This window comes from Rhinolophus sinicus, chromosome 13 (assembly GCF_057876585.1).
Source record: "Rhinolophus sinicus isolate RSI-liver-muscle chromosome 13, RSI-T2T, whole genome shotgun sequence".
NCBI lineage: Eukaryota > Metazoa > Chordata > Mammalia > Chiroptera > Rhinolophidae > Rhinolophus > Rhinolophus sinicus.
The window spans coordinates 60,983,677-61,010,130 of record NC_142513.1 but is presented as its reverse complement, the minus strand read 5'-3'; the positions used below and the strand labels follow the sequence as shown (position 1 = coordinate 61,010,130).

Here is a 26,454-nt window from a genome sequence, read left to right as displayed (position 1 = left end):
GAAACCCATGGGGAAGAAGTGAGAGTGCAATTTTCAAGAATGGTCCCATCATGAAAACAGAACTTCCTGAAGAGCAGAAAGAAAGAAATTTTTGTCTCCATGGTAGAGTCGCTAAACTTCAGAATCTGAGCCACAGTAGCCACAAAACACTCTAACATCTCACTGGTGTCTTCATATTTCATTCTCTATGTGAGAATACGGTCCTTTTCAATAGTCCGTCCATGAAAAACCCATGAAATAAGGTCTATTCTACAAACCGTGTGAAGGGGTGCGTCAACACCCGTCAGTGTACCCACGACTGAGCTACAGTAGCACAGAGTAGGCAGAGCTGGTCTTCACTCTCTCATCCCCTCTCAGGGTGAAGCAGGTCTTTCCTTTCTAGACCAGCTGCTGTTGGCAGATTGGGACAGAAACAGATGCAACGAAACGCACAGCTGGCTTTCATCGGTGACCTCACACGCACTTTCAACCTCCCCTCAAAGTAGAGCCTTTACTTCATTGTGCAATGGGTTGGGAACACACAACTGGAAAGACTTCCTTATCTTAGCAAAAACACAGACTACTGTGTTCCAAGAAACTACAGTGTCCCGAGAAAAAAACAAAAACAAAACAGAAAGAAACACCCAGTAACCCAAAGAAGAGGCTATTTCCTAGAAACCCACATTATTTGGACAAGCTTGTAAGTCAGGGAAAAACGGCATCAGAGTCGTTCTTGCTTCTTCAGAGTGTCTCCGATTTTGCCCAATTCTCACCCACCAAGCACATCACACTCATGAAAGAAAATGGCCGGAGGCATAAAAATGAGGCTGTTTGTGCATGAGTCAGACAGTGATGTGTACCACCCTCTTTGATGCACATGCATTTAAAAAACAAAACTCTTCAGTCAAGAGAGATCAAAAGTGTTCCAGACGTTGACGCCCAGAGTTGTTTATTAAATCTGAGAAAACCAGAACTCAGAGACAGGAAAACAGAAGCCCGAGGACCACTAAAGCAGGCAGTGGCGACAGGCTGCTAAAAGGCTTTCTATGAGGAGGTAAGGACATAATTTTTAATTATGCGAGTTATATATGCCTGTAGTCTTCTTCTTAAGAATTATTTTAAGTATTAGAATATTTTAAGTAAAACTAATACGCTTCTTCCCCCAAAGCACCTATCCCCTCTAACACAGCCTTTTTTTCGTTTAGTGTTTTCAGTTTGGAGTATATCCTTCCAAATCTTAAAATAAAAATATATACACATATATTCATATTTCCACGTGTGCATGTGCATACAGACACTCACAGAAATATATAGTTTATATGTGTGTGTGCTTATATGTGGTATCAGTAAACAGTATGTATACTACAACCAAACAGTATTTTGAAATGTTAACTTTGGACTATTTCCCCTGTCCCATCATTGTACTAATGTCTCCTACTTAGTCAGAGGTCTCCAAATTGACTTGAGAAAAATACAGATTCCCTGAATAGGATTGAAAAGAAAAACATATTTTGTGTGTGTGTGTGTGTGTGTGTGTGTCTGTCTGTCTGTCTGTTTAGGACTTGAGAATCAAGTGGGAAAATCCTAAGGGCAGTAAGAGAAGTACAGAATTTATGCATAATGGACCAGAGAGAGATGGACAGACAGATGACAATCACGGCTTCCCAGAAGCCGCTGGCAATGTTTGTGTCAAGAACTTTGGCTTGATGCTTTAAGGGTGTGAAAAGAAGTCACTTCAGTGTCTACGAATGGTGATTTAAATGTCGACTAATGGCAACCACCACTCGTGCCTTTAGAATTAGGGACACCCCAGGGAGCGGTGGGGACCATGCCAAACTAGATAGCGCAGCGTGTGCCCTGATGAGAAGGCAGCTGTCACCCAGCGACAGCCAATTACTGCATGGCAAAGCACAAGCTAGTTGTCAGATGGCCCATTTCTAAAGAGAAGCAGAAATAACCTGGTATTTTGACGTAACAATCTCTGGATTTTTAAATGTTGGCCATTTACAATCCAAAGGTTCAAAACAACAAGAACGCAGGGCAGGCCACCCCTGGCTGGTCACACTTCAGGCCACATTTGGAGCACAGGCCATCAGTTTGTAATTCCCATCTAACGCCATGTGCATTTCTCTGCTGGTACAACCAACATCACAACGAAACGTTCTCTGACAGATTAATGTGTGAAATGGACATAGTGCTTGTGAAGGTGCTGGGTCTTTCCATAAGTAAAGATCCCTCGCAATTAGGGCGATTATCTTTCTCCCATTTTCATGTTGGAATGAGTTTCTGAAAATGGATAGGACAAAACCACCCATTGCAATACCCTTTTCATTTCTTAGGTATTTTCAATTTTATCAGGATTTTCTATTGTGTCACTTTGGAAATATACTGGCCACTACATTTCATATCCTTGGAGTAAGGATATAAAAATGCACCAGAGTCACCAAGATAAGGGACACAGGCTCATGGTGACAGGAAAGAAGAGTTCTTCTGAAGTCACCTTGTGACAGGTGCCCAGACAAGTGCCCATTATGAGATTATCTGGGGAAACAGAAAAAGGAGGGTAAGGAATTGCCTCTGTCTTCTCCGCTCTCCTTTGCAAGGAGGACACGTGCAATAGCACAGAAGTGGTTTAGGATGGGGAGCATTTAGCCAAATTTGGTGATCATTTCACCAAATCTGAACACAGTTAACTACAGATTAGAAATACAAACACCATCTTTCCCCTATCAAAGTGACATTCGTTTCTTAACTATCTGGGTTTGGGAGCAGAAACTTAAGATAGATGAACTTTTTTTTGGAATTGACGCCAAGGTGGGAATATTGGTGATACACGCTCTGTGTAAAAACCATCATTGGTGATTTCCTGCTGAACACACTGTTTTTAAAACTCAAAATGCACTGAGCTATCGATGCATGAATTTATGAAGGGGAGTTTCACCCTACCTTGAAGATGAAATCAGCCATTAGAGGTCCTGCGATCTTAAAGGTTTGCCTCTCCGAGCCTCTCTGAAATTCAACTGTTGTATTTTCTACTACAAAAACTCCAGGGCTGTTAAAGCTGTGTTCTCCTTTGTTTCCTTGAAGTGTTTTTGATTCAATAACTAAAATTGAAAAATAAAATGTAAATGAGAGAACTATCTTTTTTTGAGATACAACTGACATTACATCACATTAGTTTCAAATATATCACATGACTCAATATTTGTATCTATTGTGAAATAATCACCACAATAATCTAGTTAACATCCATCACCTCACATACTCAAAATTGTTTTCTTGTGGTGAGAATTTTTAAGTTTCTCTCTTAGCTATTTTCCAATATACAATACCATTTTGTTAAGTATAGTCACCATGTTGTGTATTACCGCCCCAGGATTTATTTAAAACTGCAAGTTTGTGCCTTTTGACCCTCTTCACCCATCCCACTTACCATCCAACCCCTGCCTTTGGCAACCACCAATCTGTTCTAAATGAGAGAACTACCTTAAAATCATTTTATTTCAGAAAGATGCTTTACTATTAGGTTGGTGCAAAAGTAACTGCAGTTTAAAACGTTAAAAATAATTGCAACAACCACAATTACTTTTGCACCAACCTGATACATATAATAGCATATGGTATCAACATAAAGCATCCACTGAGTTTATACTGATACATGTTGGTGGAATAAACATGGAAGCTTTTTAGTTGCTTGTATCAAGGAGCTGACAAGGTACTAGGTCAAATTAGGTCCATTCAATTCTTTGAAGCCATTTCTACCATAAGGGGAAAGAGACTATGTCTCTTCCTTTATATTGTTTGGTGAGGTAGCTATTACTTGAAGTAAAGCTGTGTTACTCATTTTATCACCCATTCGGAGATTTTAATTGAGTCTTTTATTTAGACAACAATGAGTCCTAAATGGTTTTAAAAAAAAAAAAGACAAAAAAAAAACTTGATTTTGAAATAATGCCCGATTCACAGGAAGTTGAAAAAATAGTAGAGAGGTCCTGTGTACCTTTCATCCAGTATTACCCACTGGTTATGTCTTATGTAACCAGTACAATGTCAATATCTGGAAACTGCCATCGGTCCAACGTGCACACACAGCCCTGTGCCATTTTATCACTTGTCACCACAATCAACACACAGAACCTTTCCATCACCACAAAGGTCTCCCTGCTGTGTTCCTACCCCTTTTTTCACGTTTGCTTGTACAGGAACAGAGGTGCTTGTAGATGATTCTACACAGAAATGATCACCGACCGTTTCACCAAAATAGCATTTCTATTCTATTTGAATGATTTCTTTCTTTTTCCCTGTCTTTTTTTTCTTTCATTTTGGCAAAAGTCACCATACTTAGTGGACCTGGTCTGAGACTGAGAGACGCAACCTCTCCCTAACTAACTGCCTTGGGTTTTCATTGCCTCGTTTCTAAAAGGAAGGAGGAGTCAGGAAAAAACACCTCCCAGGTGCTGTTCTGCCCTGAAACCTACCCTTGATTCGCTGATGTTCAAAGGTCCTTTAGCCATCTCAAACAAAGGATGCAACCGAGCCCAACCCCACTCAGTGTCAAACTTAAAAATGGGAGGCTGATGAAACACAAGCAAATGGCCCGGCACTGCGAGCTGCACTCCACACGCTGCCTGCACTGATGGTTTTCCTTCACAGGGTTTCTCTCTGCCACGGGAGCAGCTGCAGGAATTCAAACACCCGGACAGACAGACGGCACTAGGAGACATCGCTGATTATGGCTGACAGGCAGACTGGGAACTTTTCTGGGGAGATTCAAAGCTACTGGACCAGCAGGAGTCGTCAGCAGTCAAAACCAAATGCTGGCGACTCTCAGACACACAAAACCCCAACCGCTTTGGCCCTGCTCCCCGTGACCACAGTTGATTTCTGGAACGTGTGAGAGTAAATTCATTTCCTAGTTCCAATGAAGATATAAAGCTGAGTGTTATAAAGTGAGTTGTCAGTAAAAACGCGCTGGGGAACTGGAGATAGTAAGAAGTCTCTCCGCTGGATGAATCAGCCCCCCACAGCAAAGGAGGAGGAACAGTGAGCATGCTGGCAGGAGGAAGACACAGAAACGTTGGACCAGATCCGTCCTCGCGGCGGGCAGACAAAACCCTGAGTTTCTAGACAGAGTTCAGCCCGAAATGACGTGACTGAATTCAAACAATGTGCAGTGTATCCCACGGCTGGGTCACTGCTTTTCCACTGTGCTACCCTTCCGGGGTGCAGCTTTCTGAGTGTCACCGGACGCGGAGTTAGGGCAGGGGGTGTCAGAGTCTGGGAAGGTGATTTGGGAGGAAGGGACAACCAGAATGGCGTCTCTCCTTTAAACCAAAGGCCGGCACTTCTGTTAGTTTTGTTTGGTGTTTTGCTTTTTAACGTCAATTCCATTATTTCCAGTGTCCATCCAAGATGGTGACAAGAATATGAGAACGCAAGGGGTAAAAGACGTTTTCAACTGCATGCAATACTCAAACCACTTTCCCCCTCGAACCATATGCTTGTCCTAAAAGATCTTTTTTCCAATTATTTCACTATGCTTCCAGCTCTCTAGCTCACAGACTCTGGTTGCAGGTAAGAGATCCAAAGCAGGTCCTCTGATGACAACTCTGTCAAAAGGTCAAAAGTGGGAAAACAGAGACAGGTGAAGGGATCTGGTGAAGGTGGAGTTTGTGGACGCAAGTGGTTCTGATGAGGAGAATTAAAGGAAGATACGGTGATGAACCCACAGGGAGGGGAAGGCCAGCGTGGCTCTTCTTCCACAGGTGCCATTTTTACTGGTGGCCGGCTTGCTCTTAAAATAAATGACAGAAGCTTGTGAACTTCGGCAATTCAGATGATGTGTTGGCTTATGGATGTGTTTATGAAGATTTTCTGTATTTCTAGCATTCCTATGCACTTACTGCAGCCTGTCCTGTGACAACGTACGACTCACAGCTCATGACAGCTAGGCACACAAGCCCTTCGGTTCTCCGAGCTTTGCTGACCCTTCTGTGGTTTCTGCAGCAAGATGGCTAGTGCCGGCTGGACACCCCCCAGGATGCCTATACACGCCCCACCACTATGAGAGGCAGAAGGTATGACCCTCCTCTCCTGCTGCCCACTGCTGACTTCTTTCTCCTCTCTAGGCTTCATACGATTGGGCTGGGGGTGCAGAGAACAGCTAAGGAAGAGACGATACGTAGCCTCACACAAGTAGAAACAGAACTAGAAACCAAAACCCTCTTAAATCTCAAAACCATCCCAACTCAAGTCTGTACTGATGTCTTCCAATATTTTGATCCATACTAGTTATTTTTCAAAGAAATGCGTGCAATTGCTTCTAGTTGAAGGGCTTGCATTGAGAAGTGTCAGTCCAGGCCTCTTTCAAAAGCAGCAGGGTCATGCTAACCACCCCCAAGAGGTCCCCTTAAATTCTGAGAAGGCTACGGAAGTGTTGTTAGGAAAACCTGTAATGAGCTAGTACAGCTAACTTAGTTATACATGCATCAGACTCACGCTTAAAGCAGAGCTGTATTTTATGGTACACGGTATTCAGCATCTGTTTCTTCTGACCGGTCGTCATACACACTCCCATGTATACATTTATACATCTCTATATACGGTCATCAGACAAGACTTCGAGGGCCGGGGAAAAAAATAAAAATCTTCCAAGTGATAATGAAAGTTTCCAATTTATGGCATCTTGGCTTTTCAAGTTTATGGTTAGTCAAACATTTAATGCTGATTTTGCTACACTAAAATCTCTTTTGCAGGAATATCTTATTGCTTCCATTCTTGAAGGGGGGTGCACTATCAGGAAATTTGGAGCTGTGCGCCTGCTATCATGCTGGGGCCCGACTTGGGACAGGAATGGAAATTCAGGATCTGAACACTTGTAGGCAGTCTGTAAGATGGACATTCTGTAATCAGATTCCATTCCACAGCAAAGAGACTGACACTGACGTCACTGGGTGTACTCAGCTCTTACTGCCCCCTTTTGGAGAGTATTAATATGGACCCTAAGAGAATGATTTATTACTGCAAAATAAGCTGAATTTCAGGACTCTCTGTTAAAAATACAAATTAAGAAAACAGTTGTATAAATCAAGAGACTCAAACCACTTCTATATTTAGATGTCCAGAATGTTAACTAAATCCTTTGTAAAAAAAAAAAAAAAAAAAAAAAGCCAGTGCTATTCATCCGCAGAGGATAACTTTTAGAAACACTTCTAGACTCAATTGTGAGATTGTTCAGAAGGGGAAATTTCTAAGCAACAGATCCGTCACCTTTGGAGAAATGGGAACATTTCTGAACTCTGACCTTGGGACAGTGCCAGTCTAACATGCAAGGACATATATGCATGCAAATGAATGTTCTGCCTCAGAGGAGTCACCTTTACTTACTTTGCTTTACGTTTCCTTACTGTGTTTACTCTCTACTTATTCTCTTTTTAGAACTTACGAAACTATTTTTGGAGCTGAATTTTTGGGAACTGCCTTTCGTATCATGAGAAAAATCAGGCCCAGTCACTGCATACTTTTTGTTTTTAAAATATCTTTTTGATGTGCCATAAAATTCGCATGCCATAAAATTCACCCATTTTAAATGCAGCTTAACGGTTTCAATATATTCACAGGGTTGTGAAACCTTCATCAGCATCTAAGTTTAGAACATTTTTGTCATGCCCCCAAGAAAATGGCATTCCCACTAGTAGTCATTTTCCTCACTCTTCCCCCGACCCCCCCCCCCCAAAAAAAAAACCATCAAACCAATCTACTTTCCATCTCCGTAGATTTGTCTACTTTGGACATTTTCTATAAATGGAATCACATAATATGTAGCTTTTTGCAACTGGCTTCTTTCACTTAGTTTAACGTTCTCAAGGAGCCTCTGTGTTGCAGCACATGTCAGAACTTCATTCTTTGTTACAGCCAAATAACATTCCAGATGCCACATTTTATTTATCCATTCATCAGCTGATGGACAGTTGGGTTTTTACTTCATGGCGGTCATGAATGTTGCTATGAATATTCAGCACTTCATATTGTTTAATCCAAAACGGTATTTTACACTGCGATCCCTCAAATGATTCACAACATTGGGCTCTGAATGCTTCTGACCTGTTTTCAATAATTGAATTTGCATTTACAAGGATGAAGACTTACTGTCCTCAAGAGTTGTGGGCTTTCTGCCATTTTAAGAAGAAGCTTAAAAATGTTTTATCCCTACAACCACTTTAAGTTTGTGGCAATGTAACATGTGTAGCCTTTCCAATAAAGACTCATAAAAAGAACAGTTCTGAGAGAAATAGTTCTGAGAGAAGAATAGTTTACAGAGAAAGCCTTGACTGAAGTCACCATTAGATGGCTGTAATCATTTTAGTTTAAAAATCAATCATAATTCATATAATAAACTTAAAGGTAAAAAAAAAAAGACTGTCCAATCATTGTTCACCCTCATTGTCTCAAAGATATTCTCTTGCTTCCCTAAATGAGATCATAACATACTACAGAATTTCTCTTTTTATCAGTATTTTAATCTGTATTATTGGTGACCTTAAACATTTTTATTTAAACATTTTGATATAAACTTTTCTCAAAGGACATTTCTGGTTAGAATATTAGTTTTGAATCCAAAATCCATACACACGTGTGTGCACACACCACACACACACACACACACACACATACACACACACACCACCAAAAATGTAAGATGCTCCTGGCCCTGAGAAATTTTAATGACTTAAAAATCTAAATGGTGGCTCAGGGGGAAATACGGCAAAATAGGTAACACTTTGATCCAGGGGGCTTTGATTTGTGTGGCTTTAAAATAGTTACAATAGTCTTTTGTACTTTTAATAAAAAGAGAGAGCCAACACAGCAAGCTTCTTCAAGGCCAGGGGCTGGTCTTGGCAGAGACGCATTTTCCTTAGAAAAAGACTACGAAAGTCCAGCCTGTGGCCACAAGAAAACCTTGGGAGAAGAGACAAACTTTGGTATTTCCAGTTCCTTAGGTCACAAGAGACCAGACAAACTAAGACAAAGGAGATGCCACCTGACTTGGGCCAAAGACACAATACATTTGCAATCCCCTATTGTTTCAAACTGTCCGTATTTTGGAAAACCAATGTTTACGTTCTGAAGCCATGACATACTGGCAACAATGCCAATCCTTGTCAGCTACATTAACTGATACGGTTCGGTGGTTTAAATTTTGTTTTTTCGTCCCAAACTGCTGAGACCTCCAGAAGACTCCTGAATTCTCGTTTACTCTCTGCATAAAAATAGACTACATATACCTTCATTTCCTTTCCCATGAGGGATTAACCCCAAGCTGGTATATTTCCCACTAGGGCATGAGAACAGAGAAATTAAGGGCTGCCTCATTTCCCTGTTGATACAGACCGTTTCAGCATCAAAATCCTTGAGATGTTTGTCTACATGCCCATCAACACAAAGAAAGGTTTTTTGGGGGGAGGAATTAAACTTTCAGGAAATAAAACACTGTTAAGATTAAATTCTACTTACAGAGATGTGCAGGTCCTTTCACTGTAATCCTCACACTGCGACTTCCCAAAGGAACAGCAATCACATTTTCTTCCCCTAGAAAAGAACACAAGACAAGTGTCATAAAACTTGTGCACTAAAGGACCATAAAATAAGCAAGTTGATCAAAACGGGGAGGGGGGGCATTTGTGAAGAGTGTTTTTCCCCCCTTTATATATTTTGAGGTAATGGTATTTGGTCACAAATTTTTAAGACTTTTTATTATCAATGGATATAAAATACTCATTTTTGTTATGTTTTGTCTGAAATTCAACTAATTCTGATATAAATATTGCCACTATGCTTTCGTTGTCTTGCCTGTTACAATGGGCCAGTTTAAATCTCAAATAGCCTGATGCTAAATACCCCCTGAGTCTGGAGCTAGACCCAGAGCTGCAGATCAGGATGGAGGGAGGAATCAACTACAAATAAAGTAGGAGTGGACTGCTTCTCTGCCTCAGGACCAGCTAAGTATAGACTACTTAGCCTCCTATCATAAATTCACAATGGGATGTCCAACCAGGTGTGATTCTGAGGCTGCTTTAAAATATTACAGTTTCTAATGATATAGAATCCAGTGGTTGAGAACACACCAGATGGAGAAAAGACTCCTTCTTTATATTCCATCCTACAACGTTGATGACAGTAGGTCCATGTCTGGGAACATCCAGATTTGGTGGTGGTGGTGGTAGAGATAGTGATGGTGATGGTGGTGATGATGATGGTGGTCATGATGGTGATAGTAGTGGTGATGGTGGTGGTGGTGGTGATGGTGGTGGTGGTGGTGATGGTGGTGGTGGTGGTGATGGTGGTAGTGGGGGGGGGTGGTAGTGGTGGTGGTGATGGTGATGGTGGTGATGGTGGTGGTAGTGGTGATGGTGGTGATGGTGGTGGTGGTGATGGTGGTAGTGGGGGGGGTGGTAGTGGTGGTGGTGATGGTGATGGTGGTGATGGTGGTGGTAGTGGTGATGGTGATGGTGGTGATGGTGATGGTGGTGATGGTGGTGGTAGTGGTGATGGTGATGGTGGTGGTGGTGGTGATGGTGATGGTGGTAGTGGGGGGGGTGGTAGTGGTGGTGGTGATGGTGATGGTGGTGATGGTGGTGGTAGTGGTGATGGTGATGGTGGTGATGGTGATGGTGGTGATGGTGGTGGTGGTGGTGATGGTGGTGGTGGTAGTGATGGTGATGATGGTGGTGGTGGTGATGGTGGTAGTGGGGGTGGTGGTGGTGGTAGTGGTGGTGGTGGTGATGATGGTGATGGTGATGGTGGTGGTAGTGGTGATGGTGATGGTGGTGACGGTGGTGGTGGTGGTGATGGTGATGATGGTGATGGTGGTGACGGTGGTGGTGGTGGTGACGGTGGTGGTGGTGGTGGTGGTGGTGACGGTGACGGTGGTGGTGGTGGTGGTGGTGGTGGTGGTGATGGTGGTGGGTATGGTGGTGGTGGGGATGGTGGTGGTGGGGATGGTGGTGGTAGTGGGGGTGGAGGTGATGGTGATGGTGGTAGTGGTAGTGATAACTGCTGAACACATTCATTATTTGAAACTATTCCAAGACTTTTTAATTGAAATTTTGTATAAGAGATCCTTGATACTACTAACCACTGTGCCATCTTCCCAGCCTCCTCCTCTTTAAAGTTATTTGTATTATTTTTAGTTTACAAACTATTGTGAGAGGCAATATGGAACAGTAGTTTAAGATCACAGACTCTGGGGACAGATAACTTGGGCTGAAATATCAGCTCTGCCACTTATAATTGCTGTGTGACCTTGGGCATGCTTCTTACCCTCTCTGTGCTTCAGTTATAGCTATAAAATGAGAATAACAAGAATATTTGTTTCAAGGGGTTGTTGAGAGGGTCCAATGAGGTAATATATGCAAAGGACTTAGAAGACGACTTAATTACACAGTAGGTCTGGGCAAGTGTAAGTTATTAAAACCACACTGAGCACTTACCATGCCCCCAGGCACAATTCTAAGTAACTTGACATAAATTACCTCATTTGTCCTAATAAAAACCCATTTCTACAATTAAGAAAATTGCTCTTTTGCACGTTTAAGTGACTTGTCCAAGAGCACGATTTCCTAATCAGAAGAGCAGGGGTCAGAACCAAAAACAACCCTCTTAACCCTTCTACTGTGAGACCTAGTTATGATTGCATTCATCCAAACTTACCATCACAGTATGTTCATTACTGACGTTCATTTTACAGGTTTCACTTGTTTGATTTTGCAATCGCGGGGTGGACCTAAGGGCTCATTAAGTTGCTTCCACTCACTCCCCTCCCACACATAAATGCTCAAGTCCAGCTGGTCCGTCATATTTTTTCTATGTCTCATTTCCTGCCACAGATCACAGCTTTGCTAAGTAGCAAGATGTACAGGAAATAAATTGTCCACACAGTATTAACTAATCAATAAACATCAGTTCCAACCCAGAAGGACTGTAATTTATATCAGATCGTTTATTTTCACTAGAAAGTCCCAGGAGAACTACACCAACCTAAATATATACATGCCCTGGTAACACAAGGAAAGGGAGGTTTTAGTTATACTTTCACAACCTCACTCCCACTTTTGTATTTCTGATTTTTGTGTTTTGATATTTTAAATGTGGTTGGTGGGTTTTTTGCTGAACAAAACTTTCTGTCAAGCATTTTTCATGTTACTTTTCTTGACCCTGCATTTATTTTCTCCTTCTGCTATTTAGATTTAAACACACACATATATATACACACACACACCCTCCCCCACTACCCACTCGCAAGATACAAAGGAGTTTTTTAAAACGAAAGAAAGGAATAGGAATAAATGCTAATGCTAACAACCCTAGGGAAACACTGCAAATACTACTTATTTTCCTGTAAAAATGAGAGAATGGGTGTGAACGCATTTTGTAAACTGAAAAACAATGGTGTCTGTTAATGCTCTCACACACCCGTAACCACTGGCATCATTTAGACTAAAACGACTTAGCTGGTGTGACATTGCACAGAACAGGGGCTGACAACTTTTCAAAAGTAGGGTAGTCAAGTGTGACTCAAGTTCATCTGTCACTCTTTGGGGACAAAAGGGGATTGTAGAAGGGGAAAGAAGGAAATTCAAAGTGTGACTACACTGATTCTACACCTGGAGGGCTGTCTAAACACTGCCTTTTGCAAATCGAGGCGGGATAACTGAAATGTGCCAACGAGCAAAGATGCGGAAAAGTAAAAACCAGAAATTAACAACCATTTTTCAAACAGTAGAGGAGGAACACTGCAGGGATTTGAGCCGGCTGCAAGCTGAAAACTACCGTGGATACCTACACCTGCCCTGCTATGCCATTCCCTCATCCCGACGCCCTGAGGCGGAATGCTCAGGACGTCTGTTATTGTTGAATCTGCAATAAGTATCCTCAGCCTTTCACGCGTGTCTGTGCAGAAATATCTGCTCCCATCCTAGAGGCATGTTCATTTACAGTCTTACAATGCCTTCACCTCAAGCTAGCATGGCAACAGGCTAGCAACGCCCACGTCCGAGCTCATTTCCAGGACCAGCTTATGAACAGCATCAAGTAGACGGGGCTACGTTATGCACAGCCTCCAACAACCGCTTTTGGTCCAGAGGGTCCCCAGATTCATGGTACACCTCTTCTTGGCTGCCCTTCATAGTGCATCTAAGAAATCAAGAGCCTGGTGACGATTCAATCGTCATTGGCTTTCTGACTCTGTAGTGGGATGTAGGGGTTCAGAATAGGTCACCCCAAAAATGTCTTCAGAGAAGATCTTGGATCTTCTTTCTCTGACCTCCATTCAAATTCCAAGATCTATTTCTTAAGAAAAACAAGGAATAAATCACAGATATACTCAAAACGCTTTCAGAGCTAGAAGAGGTCTTATAAGTCATGTGCGCTAACACTCGAATACGTCAATGCAAAGCATGGCCAAGGTCCCGCTAAGCTAGTACCTTGCCTGGGATCACAGGTGGCGGTCAAGCCGAGGTGATTACCCCCATCTCTGGCTTCTAGAACAGCTCTGATGCACATTATTTAGTCCCACTGAACTCCTAACAGGAAGCAGCGGCGTCTCCAGCAAAGAGCCTGCATTCATTCTGTCGACATTTACTGAGCTCCTCTGCTGCGCTCGTCGACACCCTGGGAATAAAATGATGGAAATGGCAGACATGGCGCCCCCTCTTGCAATGCCTGACCAGTGGGAGAGGCCAGTAGGCCAATTAGTAAACAAAATAATGACCTCTTACAATAAAGGTTTAGCCGGAACTAGAAAAAAGAAGGGCTGACTTCAGGTAGATTGGTCCAAAAAAAGCGTCCCTGAGGAGGTGAACCCTGAACCCAAAGATGAGAAAGAGGTGCCGTGTGAAGAGCAAGGAGAAAGCATATTCCAGGTCCATTAACTGGTCAGTGCAAAGGCCCAGAGCAGGAAAGGCATGTGGCATTCTAGAATTTTCCAGCATGTGAGTCTGATAGAAGCCTCATGAACAAGGGGCAGAATGGGAGCACATGACATAACACAGGAGCCAGATGACGCACGACTTTGAAGGTCAGGGAAAGGGGTATGACTTTATCCTAAGTGTAAAGGCCACGCAGGAAGAGGTTTTAGGCAGGGAGTTCATGGTCAGTCTGGCTATTGTGTGAAAAACAGAATCTCTGACACTCCTTCTCAACAGGCTCTGCATGTCGTTTTCCTCGTATTTCTCTCCATGCAGAGGGTGCAGAAAACACACACAAACACACGAGGGAAAAACTAGGCAAAGAATGAGCACCCAGGGCTCTTATTTCCATGCCATGCTCTCTCTTCCTGGATGAAATGGAGCGAAATAGCCCATTAAATGAGCAGGGTGCTTGGTTTGAATATTCCTTTACCACCCACAGTTCTAAGGGTATTCTCTCTCGGGATCTCGCCCTAGAAAGATGAATGGGGAAGCAGAAGGAGATAATATACAAAGACAAGAGAGGAGGGTTAGCAATCCCTTTATAGCTGATACAGCCCTCCTCTTCACGGAATAAATTTATAGATTGTTTTGGGGGGTGACGGTCAGAGAGAAGTGAGTGGTGTATGAAGAGAGAATGTCCTGAGAATCACCCTGGGAGGCAGCTCTGTGTCCGCCGAGCCCAGGACACTCTCTGTCGGGAGGACCAAGGGATGCTTCGTAAGAAGGTACAATTATGTCATAAGGCCAAACGCTGAGGCCAGCCGTCGGCATCCCTGTATCCACAGTGCCATAGGTACTTGGTTGCCACCAGCTAGAAATGGGACACGCTGAGCTAACTTATTTATTTGCGTCACACGTGTGTGCCCTTATGTGGACAAAATCTACATCAGGGACAAACCTGGAAATACCACTGAGTCCCTAAGTGGTAAGCCATGCCTCTCCAAATGATGTGTCTGCTTCGATGTCGTTGTTCTCCGAATTCTCTCTCTTTCAACACTGAACGGCCTCTAGGCCCCTGTTCCGACATCCAAAGCTGTTAGTGCCAGCTGTTACTTCAGTCTCTTTCCTCCTCCCTCCGAACAGGAAATTTATGTGTTGTATCTGGATTGGTTTCTGATTTTTCTCATAGCAAAGGTTTTGGCTCCCGGCGCCTACACCTTGACGCTGCCTCACTGCGTGATGGAAACGGAGCCTGTGAGCCACCAGGGCAGGGCCGTGCCAAGAGCGTCTCACTGCCATGTGCTCACTCAGTGTGCGTCCTGGGGAACTCAGGAATGAGGGCTTGGCAAGGTGAGGACGGAGGAGCTTCGTGGACTCCACAGGACTCCCAGGGATGCACACTCAGGGAGAGACATGGCTTCATTTCCCACATTGCTTTCACACAAAGCATGATTTTAGGGAAGTGCTTCCATATGGTCCCTGGAAACTCCCAGCCAAAACCGGTTTCAGCGGCCCAGCTTCAGAGCCATAACAGACAAGAAGGGGCTGCGAGGAGAAGCCAGGGCAAAAAGCAATCATCTTTGCTCCCTGTGGCCTGAGCCCAGCACACACGTCCAGAAGCTGATGAGACCGGAGGCGTGTGGGATACCACAGCATTGACCAGGCCCCTTCACCCACGGTGTGCAGGGACCTGTGCGATCCAGTTGCACCTTCTTTGCAGAAATTCACCAAAAAGATTAGGTGTTCTGGGGGCTCTTAGCCTGGAATGTCCTGAACTGCCATCAGGGGGTCTCAGAATCCCTTAAAAATCAGAATGGCAAGTTTGGGGCTTATGGGGACACATGCATCTTTCCTGGAGAGAAAATGAGTAACTTTCAGTTGATTTCCAAAAGGATCTATAATCCAAAAATTGAAAATCAATGTGTGTGTGTGTGTGTGTGAGAGAGAGAGAGAGAGAGAGAGAGAGAGAGAGAGAGAGAATACATGAACACGAGTACCTTACTGAGCGTGAGGAACTACAAGGTCACAAACAGGCAGAGACCCCTTTCAGCCAACACCACACTCCATCCCATCTTTTCCCGTTTCAGTTCCTCTTCTGCACACTTTGCCAAAAAGACTGGTTTCTTGACCCAATGTCACTCAGCTCCTGCCCTGGTTCAACTAGAATTATCTCATATCTAATCTCATTTGGACCCTGACAAGACTTCGTTTCGGATGAGACTGCCGCACTTTTTAAGGCCAACGTTACCGCTAGGTGTCGGCTCTTACTTTCCCCCTTCAGTCTTTTCATCCAAAAGCCGCCCTGAAGGAACCCTTCCCAGAGCCGCTGTCTCTTCACTGGCTTCCTTTGACGTTGGTTCCTCCAACAATTCACTGTTTTTTGTTGTTGTTGTTTTTGACACTTTTCAACACGTTTTTTTCCTCCAGACCTATCAGTATCTTTTTTAAAAACAATAACCCAACTTGACTGATTGTCAATTTAGAAACCCGTTTACAAATATCCACATTTACATTGAACGTAAGTCAGAGGTGTGGCACCCTTTGGGACCCAAACGAGTAACACTGCTACTGAAAACACAGTATTTCCTGAGCACTCTCGGGCCACGCGCTGTTGGGCATGGTCAGTATGACTGCTTTACTCTCAGCAACTCTACAACGGCGGGGCTACTGCTATTCCCAGTTTAAAATGAGAAAAACCAAGATATACAGACAAGCTAAAAACCTGCTCTGCTTTCACAGCCAGTAAGCCACAGACGGAGGACTTACCATCTGACCCTAGACGCCAATTCGTAACCACCTCCCTCCATCATCTTTTATAAATAATCATGGAGATGTGTCTTAACATCTCTGGTCTTTAGTTCCCTCATCGAGTAAAATGGGTTCGACAAGCTCTAAACTATACTGCAAGGGGGCTGGTGGAATTCTGTGACAGGCGCGCTGCCTGAAGAGCACCTCAGGAATTACAAAGCATTACGCCAGCATTCGTAATAACAGAATGGATAAAATGCTATCTACTTGGTTTCTGAGCTCGTTTGGGGCCTGGGTGTCACGCCACAGTTCTGAACACTGAGGCAGTGCCCTGGGAGGGGCTGCCCTTGTGGAATGAAGGGCACAGTTGCATAAGCACTACCTCTTCTCCTTTATCACCTGGGATGCAGATGTGTTGTCTGAAGGTGCACGAGTGACTTTGCAGCCACGGAGATGAAAGCTACACTCTAAGGATGATGTAGGCGAGAGAGAGGAACCTAGATCCTTAACGACACAAACGGCTTCTCCAGCCAGATTCTTATGGGAAGAGATATATCAACTCCCACATGTGCAAGTGGAGTTTTCCGCGATTTGCAGTAGAATACGTTCTTCACTGATTCAAAGCCAGGTCCTTCCAGAAGACCACTGACTGGAACCTCTGCACATTCACGGTTTCCAATCTCAGCTAGGTCCTCACAGCTTCCCCGCTATGTTTTCACTGTCTTTGGTAAGTTCCTTTCCCCCTTCCTGAGAGGAGGATGCTCTTCAGTCTCTGAGAGCCCTCACTCTGAGCAGCTGACTCTGCACCCTAATGAGCAAGGTCAAAGCCAACAGGCTGGAACCCAGTTAATCCCTCACCAAGGTTTCCAACTGTCTCTGCAGTTGTCCAGCTCTCGACCTGGTGTGGGTGTGTGCCCCTCCTTGGGTCCTGCGGAAATCTTTCCCCCTCTACATTCTCACTATCTGTCACTCCTCAATTCATTGCAGTTAGGCTTTGGTTTCAGCCTGAAATCCATTGGAACGACTCTTCCTAAGGTCACAAATGATCTTCAACTTGCCAAAGAGAAATCTTTGAACCCTTATTCCATTTGACCTTCCAACAGCATTTAACACGGCTGACCATCTGAATGACATTTTCTACCTTGTTAGCAATCAAAGGGAGGCCAGTAAAAGAAACTATTACTTCAACATTTACCTAAAAAAGAAAAGAATCAGCAAATATTTTTAAACAGTCATACTCTGTGTTGGCAAACGTCCACAGAAACAGGTACTCTTGGAAGACATCACGGGAACAAAAATTTTATAATACATCTTTTGGAAGAAATTTGACTTTCAAGAAAACTAGTCGAAAGCTCTTTCCGACTGAAAAGCTTAGCATTAGGAAAATGTTATTCTGGTAACAGACGGTCTAGAGCACATTTTGTTTTATGGGGACGTTGAATTGGGTTTCAAACCTACTTTTTTCAGGAGAAACGTGTGACTTCGATTGTCCCCGCACAAGCCTGCAGGTGGAGCCGTCGCCAGCACAGATGCCACAATTATCTTCTTTGGTGCGACTGCCCAGGTGCCGGTCACAGCCCACCACCTGAGGACAGAAGAGAGGTGTCAGGGCTGGGTGTGAAAATGGGCGGTGCACCTGGCTTCCTTTCAGGACCTGTATTTATGGGGTTATCCTTCTTTGATTTGTGAGTTAGCTCTCTTTTATGAGAACACAGACTTAAAACTGGATTATCTGAAGTTTTACAGGACATTATATGTACGCTCCTTACACAAGGCCGACATAATGAAAAAGGAGGAACTGAACCTGTGCCCTCACCTCATGCCCCCACTCCTGTTCTCTTGTTTATATTTTTACACCGATATTTTTATGCACATAAAACGAATGTTTCCTCTCTCCCTACTTCTCGCCTCTTGGCTCTCTCCCTACCCCTACACGCGTCCTATATTCCCGTCTCCTCCCAAAACGACCACTCTCCTGAAGTCAATGTATAACCTTTGGCCCGTAATTTTACTTTAAGTACTTTTTTCTGTTTTGATCTCAAGCTCTGTAAAGAGATACCTATATCTCTACAGTCTATATCTATTTCCTAATATTTCCTCTTTATTATTATTGATACCTATACCTGTATAGCTCCACCTCTCTCTTTATAAACTATTCTTAGACTGTAATAAAGGCGTGAATGAGAGAAGTGTCGCATATAGAATTAGCTTCAACTGCTGTCTTTTGGCCTCGTGAATGATTATTTGGGGGCATTATTTGCATATGCATATAAATTTGCTAGATTTTTTTAGCCTCCTCCTGTGACGAAAAGGGCTATATTTCCTTGTATTAATGTTTTGCAAATATGTCTTTAACATAATGTGCCCAATGATTTTAATTAACTCGACTTTGCAGAGACATTTTCCTCAAGAATAAAATAGGGGTAAAATAATGTGAACTTCACGTAGGGTCTAGTAAGGATTAAATGAGGAAACATATGTAGCACCCTTCGTATCGTGATTAGAACATTATAAAAGGCTCAAAACAATGAGGGCCAATTTTATTATGTCTTTGTTTTCCCCCGGGTTCTGACTCCTGGGTGGAGAGAGCCTTCGTGTTTCAGAGTGGAGAGCTGCTCAATGAGACTCTATATCCAAGGTGCTGAAGAGAATATAAAAGTGAAGGAAGTTGAAACCACCTACAGACGATCCTTTCCAAAATTCTGCTGCTGAAGGGAAGGAGAATGATCCAATGAAAGCTTCAGGGAGAGTCAGGAAAAGTTCCAAGGAAGTTTAAGGAGAAGCATATGATTAGAGATATTTTCAAATTCACATGGGTTGTCATGAGCAAAGGGTTTGCATGTGTTCTATGTATTTCCAAATGGTGAAAGTTACAGGTTCGAGCTTAATTTTCAATCAACATGAGAACATCTGAACAGTCCGAGTTGTCCGACAATCACTTCTCAGCCATGGGCCACGAGACTTCCTGGTAGGGACTTTGAAGAGGGGACCAAATTATTTGAGTAGCTGAATCCAATGCCTTTGGAGATCCTTTCATCTTGATTATATGATTTTATAAAGATCATAAGAAAATAGTAATAGTACCAGTTGGTTTTTATCGAATGCTTGCCTTGTGGCTGGCATTAAGCCACGCATGTTACACACATAACGTCCTCCAATCTTCACAGCAACCTTATGACCTACTTGGTACCTTTTCTCTCTATTTCACAAATAAGGCATCTGAATGTCACCAAGGTTACACGACTTTCCACCATTACATAGCTAGTATTTCGTGTCGGTACTGGTTTTAAAACCAGGTCACCAAACCCCCATCTTACTACTATGCTGCACTGTCCTCACCTTTAGTATCAGCAGATGGACCACAAAGAACCCAGTGACAGGGACCATTCTATTAATGCTTACACGTACATGTGGAATGACTTAAGAGTGACTGATTCTGGAAACACACTTGCATGGTTGGGATTCAGTCAATGAGTATCTTGTGTCCATGCAACTTTCTCCACGGGGAGCAATTCCACTATTAAATTCTAGAAACACGGTTCCTGGGCCAAGTTCTGTCCTCACACATTCGGGTCCCTGAGCAGTTTGCATTTCATGAGAATGAGAATCGTCCTCTATCTGTCCATCCAGGAAGGGTGTGGGCCGAGCAGCGGGGATGGACTTGTTTTGAGGAGTGTTTCGGGCCTTACAAGATCTTGGGCAATCGGATACCTCCCAGAGCTCATATATGTGTTCCATAATTTTTTTTTAAAGCTACAGTTCATCCAAATCTTACAGCCAAAAAAAAAAAAAAAAACAACCATGTGAAAACATCTCAGAAAAATAATATCTGAAAAGAAGGTCTAGCTGCCTTGTGATTCACAGGGTGTAAACCAGAATTACCCTTGAAACTGAGGGACTACCGAATTTTGTCTCTCAGATCCCATCATAATCAATGCTAAGCAAGTTTTAAAAGCTGCCCGAAGTGTGTTCAACTTCTGTGGCACCTCCTGGAGTTAAGATCTCTAATTATAATGATTTAAAAACCCCTAATGGAGAAATGTATCAATAAAATTTATTAACATCTCTTAAAGAACTGATTTCTATAGAGCCAGGCAGTGCAGAGTATAGATTAGTAAGACAAGATTTGTATCCTACAGTGCAGCTAATGAGACAAGTTACACAAGGTTGGAGATAACATAAACAAATATTTAAAATATATGAGCAGCGCTTTTTGGAAGAAAAGCTCACATATAAATCACCGCTTCAGCTAAGGATTATTTCACAGTTCCCGCGTACGATTTCCTAATCAGCTAAAAGAAGATGGTGTTTAAATAAGTGGCACTGCTCCAAATTAAGCAACCTATGAATTTTCTGGATAAGTCCAACGCAACCCTTTAAGAACCAAACAATTTTTTGAATCCACTTCTGTTTTAAGATTCCTGAAAACTGGATTCTCCCTCAGGAAGAACTGTAACATTCCTGCCTTAAAAATCAGAGTAGATGGAGCTACGCTAGTCATTAAGGACACTCATGAACATTCGCTTTTCATAGCAGCCGTGGGAGGGCTGCACTTCCCAGCCCTTAGAAGTTAAGTGTGGTCATGGGCTATCTTGGGCCATGGCGATAAACATATAAGTGTCTGTGTCACTTCTGTAAGAAGCTTTAAGTGTTAGCCCATGAGTCACAACTTCCCCTCTCACTACTGTGGCTATTATGTAAAACATGTTTGAATAAAATCTCTCTCAGTCTGTGTCTCTCAGACATTCCAAGAGTGGAGACCCCTGGTGACCTGGGATGGACAAGAAGAATCAACGAGAAGCAATCTATGTTTCAAACCACTGAGCTTTGGGGACTGCTGGTTACGGCCAGAACACCAGCCCGTACCACACAGGAGTACAATTTAACCATTAGTGGAGGCAGTAGGGTCACTAACAGCAAGGTGCTATTTTCAACTGGAGATTTCACATTCAAATACAGATTTCTGGCTGCTGTGGACAAATAAAAACTCTGGCACGTTGATGGACAGTTTGGGCGATAATGATGTATATCCATGAGGGATTTTCATGGTGGGGGAGGCTGTGTGCATGTGGGGTGGGGGGATATGAGGAATCCCCGTGCCTTTCACTCAATTTTGCTGTGAACCTAAAACATTCAGTCTATTTTAAGAAAAGCTAAGGGAGAGAAGAGTTCAAGAAGAGCCTGGAAAGGCAAGCAAGGGTCCTTCCAGATCTCATCATCAATGCAATGGCAAGCCATTGAAGGATTCTGGTGGGATGAGTGAGAAACTGATCGAAGGTTTAAGACGATCACTCTGGAGCACAGGGAACAGCGCCAATAACAGCATAATACCTACGGATGGTGACAGCTGGTTACTGGACGGATTGTGGTGGTGACTTAGTAAGGTATACAAATGTTGCGGCACTGTGTTGTATACCTGGAACTAACATAATATTGTGGGTCAACTATAGTTGAAAACAAATTAATAAAAAATAAAAAGACTACTATTTCCTAGCAAAACAGAAAAAAAGGCTCCCACTTTGGCTGCTGTGTGGAGAATGGATCTGAGGGGGACAATTTGGAAGCTGGGAAATCAGGACAGGAGGCTATTAATGTAATTTAAGGTCAGAGTAGTTGATGGAGGTTTAGACTAAGAAGGAAGTGAGCGGAGACAAAACGAAATGGTGGACTCAAAATAGACTTTGAAGGTCAACCTGACAGGAGCTGGCAATGGGTTCGATGTGTGGGTTGAATGAGAAGAATTGAGAATGACTCCGGAGTTCTGAGACTCCTTTTCTAGACGAAAGGATAAGTGAAGGAAAAGCTGGTGTGAGGCACGAGGTCGTGGTTCGTCTCTGAGCCTATGACGTGTCTGAGATGCCTGGTAGGACCTGACACTTGGTAGGCGGTGAGCTTCTTCCTTTGCTGTTTTTGATCTGAGCATAACAGGGTAGATGGAATATTGGCTATTCATTATTTTACATTTTTCCTCCAGAGATCAAAGGAACGGGGGTGGAATCCTATCCTTTCACTGCCATCCCCATCCTGTCTCAGCAACCCGTCATGGGGCCCTGATTTCTCACACCTTGACAAGCTGTGGGGGGGGGGGGTGTTACTTAGGCCTCTGTCACGCGCATCACAGCTCTGCGAAGTCCACTCTGAAAAATCTGCTGGCATGCATTCATGCTAATTTTTCAGCAAATAAGTCATTGCTCCTAAGACCCAAAACAATGAATTCATTTTAGTAAAACAGTTGACTCAAAAGGCTCAGAGAACTGACCACCCTTCCAAAGTAATGGTTCTCAGAGTGGGGTCCCTGGACCAGCCACCTCAGCATCTCCTGGGAATGTGTTAGAAACGCAAGTTCTCAGACCTCCCCCACCCCTGCCCCAGACCCACCGGAGCAGCAGCTCTGGGGTCAGAGCCCAGCACGCTGTATTTTAATAAGTTCTTCAGGAGATTCTGACACACATGCAAGCGGAGAACCACTGACCTAGCAGAATCGCGAGAGGTCACCTATTGCAATCTTTTAATTCTACATAAGCCAACATTTGTACTATTTTCAATTAGCAAAACACACTGTAAAGGCAAGTCATACTCTCGAAAATATTTTTTACCTTAACATTATCAAAGACGATATTTCATCGGCATGAACAAAAAAAGCAAAGAAGAAACGGACTCTCTTTATCGCGAGTGGGCATGACACATCCTTGAACCCGGGGACGGAGAAGCAGGTGGGGCTTACCTGACAAATGCCACTGATACACATGTCCAAGGAGTCCGTGTTGCAACGCGTTCCATCCAGGACCTTGGGTGCCAGCTCCACGACCAAGTTTTGTCCCCTTGCGTGACACTTGAGTGCGCAGGGGGCGGTGGGGTCATCGTATCGTGGAAGCCACTCGTAGTAACGCCCCTGGTACTGGACATCGTTGTACGCCGAGCACTGCTGAGCCCTGAAGTCCTCTGTGCCGGGAGGGCAGTCCTGGAGGCAGAGCAAGGGCCCCACGCACATCCCCCAGTGAGATGGGACAGCGGGAGGCTGCACACATTCACCAGAGCCCCATAGGACCCGGAGATTCAGTCACCTCATTCCTTCATTTTCTGTTTTTAATTCAAAACTAAATCTATGGCCGTGGAATTTTGGTACCGAAACCTCCACAACCATGTTCTTCTTATGCAGGCAATCGATCACCTCATTCACCCTGATCACTCTTCCACCCAAGTGTTTTTTCCCATCTCACGGAAGCTGACCCCATGCACATGCCACATTTCACTCTCTTTTAGCCATCTCGAATACGCAGTTGCAAATGCATGACACCATCTCCTTCTTTTTGAAACGAGAGAAACAGGATGCTTTCCATTTTTCCAGGTGATTCGGTCTTCCTCGGGAATATTACCCATCACCCACACCTTCAGGAGTCATTTCAGTGTGAAGGATTCCTCACCCCTACTTTAACTGGCCCCAAACTGCTTTGCTTCCTGACGCCTTGTGTGTGTTTTTTTGTTGCCGTTATTTCATCGGCCTTTCCCCCCTTGTCTCCAGGTTCCCAGACACTCCTCATCCCTGGAACCAACTGCCTGCCTGCCTTCCACTGCCTGAAGGATGAAAAAAGATAGTGTAGCTTTTCCAAATTCTGTCTACCACAAAAGCAAATGAATTCTAAAGTAACGCCCTAGGGAACTCTCATCAGAACAGTAAGTCGTGTTTGTATGAGTCTTGATGACTCAAGACTTAATTTTTACTGAATTACTGACCCCTCCCATCCAATATTTCCAAAGCAAGATGCTCGACGACAAAAACGTTATTTCACTCTTCAACTCTGAGCACAAACTTCCCAATTAATGGTAATTAATCATATACAGAAAATGTCCCAATTGAAGAGCACAAGTTACAGAAAGGCAACCTATTATTGAATATTTTGTCCTCGTTACAAAGGTAATTTGAGTGGGCTTCTGTGCCCAGTAAATGATGGCCCCTGATTAAGACAGCCTTGTATCCGGCTAATACCTTCTAATTTACCAAGGCGTTTACTGACATCCTTCCTCCTCTACCACCCTGTGACCTGGAGAGGCCTGGATTATCATTTCCCTCGTTTTCATAAATGGAAAAAACGGTGACATGCAAACTCTGTAGTTCACAAGCCGAAAGACACACAATTGGAACATGACAGAGCCAAGGCTGATTCCCAAAGTAACAAGCTTTCCCTTAGGTGATACTGCTTTCTAGTAACCTTGGACGATACTGACTACTTACCTTAAATGTGGTCATCGAGTTGGCATCCTACCAGTGTTAACAGTAAGCCTGTTAATGGGTGCAATCTAGGGATTCTTGTGTCTTAAATAGTTTAATAAACTTTAAGGAACATTCTTTGGCTTTCCTTTCCCTAAGAAACATATCTTGCTATCCGTTAAATTCAAGACAACACTTATGTATTAAATCTACTTCATGGGCTTTGCCTAGCTTACAGGCAGGCTATAGAGACAGCAAAGGAAGAACACAACCCACTGCTTGTTACCTTAGTGGAGATACAGCATGCACATGTGTGAGATACACGGACGCGGTGGGTCATGATCAGGCTTTGTTGACTTATAGCAGGACTTTGCAAGCAAGAAAATAAAATTGTGATTCAAGAGTTAAGTTAAAAACTGATGAACTGGAGTTAATCAGGAAAAAACAGATCTAATAAGGAAATCGATCCTAGATCAGAAGACTTGACTTGGTCAGGAGGGGGTGGCCAGCCTGGGAAGCAGAGAAAAGAAGAAGGAGAAGAAAGGGGAAGAGAGGAAGTGGGAGGAGGCAGAGGAGAAGAAGAGAAGGGAGGGGGAGGAGCATACAGGAGAAGACCACCCACTCAAGGACCACCCTGAACACAGGGGTCTCTTTTCCTTCCAAAAGCCACCAGAATACATAAACGACATCACGGACAACTGAAGCAGAGAACCAGGCGAGGGAGATTATCTAATAAGCCGAGTATTTTTATACAAGACAGACAGACCATTACCTAAGAGATGATTTATCGCATAGGACTGGACCAAGCTTTACTATGGATTAGATAGCTAGTTAATTTCTCCCCAGATAACCACTGAGTCAGGACTCAAAGGAGAAATACAATTTTTGTACAAGCAAACTTGAACGTTTTAGTTTCTCTTCATATCCAAGCTGTAGTATGAGTTCCATTTCGCGATCCTCTCCTATAACAAACGCCAAAATCTCTAGCCTAAAAATAAATGATTGTAGGTGAGCCATTGCAAGTTGGAGTAAGCAAATGACGCATCATGGGAAAGTGACACTTCAGACGGGATGTAAATAGGACAAGATATGAGAAACAACATGCGCAAAAGAGAAACGGCAGAAATAAATTGGGTATCTATGGGGCACACAGCCTGGACCAGGGAGGTGCAAGTTGTGACTTGAATAAGAGATAAATCCAACCACTTTCTGGAGGTCCTTGAATGCAACTGAGGGGATTGAAAACAGTAAGGATCTACGCAAGGGCGTGACATAGAAAAGGTGGCCTTGTAGGGCCAGTGATGGCAGGATGGACAGTTCTGGAGGCAGACATGAGAGGAAGGGGATCTGGCCCAGAGTAGCAGCAGTGGCAATAGGAAGAAAAGAACTCGAAGAGAAAAGCGTCAGAAATGCGTCTCTGACAGGATGCATAGTATAGAGAATCCCATCAAGTGTCACCTCTTCTGGGAATCCGTCAGGGAGCCTAGGGACGCTGCTGTGCAGAAATAACTGCATCTCCCTCTGTGCTCATTTATTTAAAAACATGTTCATGCTACAAAACACTCTTACAAAATTATGGCATCTTATTGAAAAAATATTATCCCTTTGCTC

General features: G+C 43.5%; 1 protein-coding gene across 3 annotated transcripts in view; it reads right to left on the bottom strand.

Moving 5' to 3' along the window:
• Positions 1–26,454, bottom strand: part of ADAMTSL3 (ADAMTS like 3) — a 188,167-nt gene that overhangs the window by 90,876 nt on the left and 70,837 nt on the right. For all 3 annotated transcript variants that reach the window (XM_088789379.1, XM_088789378.1, XM_088789377.1), the window contains exons 6-9: positions 23,359–23,595; positions 18,093–18,219; positions 9,493–9,567; positions 2,926–3,083 (exon numbers count right to left, since the gene is read on the bottom strand). In XM_088789379.1, the coding sequence (XP_088645505.1) occupies positions 2,926–3,083; positions 9,493–9,567; positions 18,093–18,219; positions 23,359–23,595 (597 nt within the window). The remainder of the gene's footprint in view (positions 1–2,925; positions 3,084–9,492; positions 9,568–18,092; positions 18,220–23,358; positions 23,596–26,454) is intronic.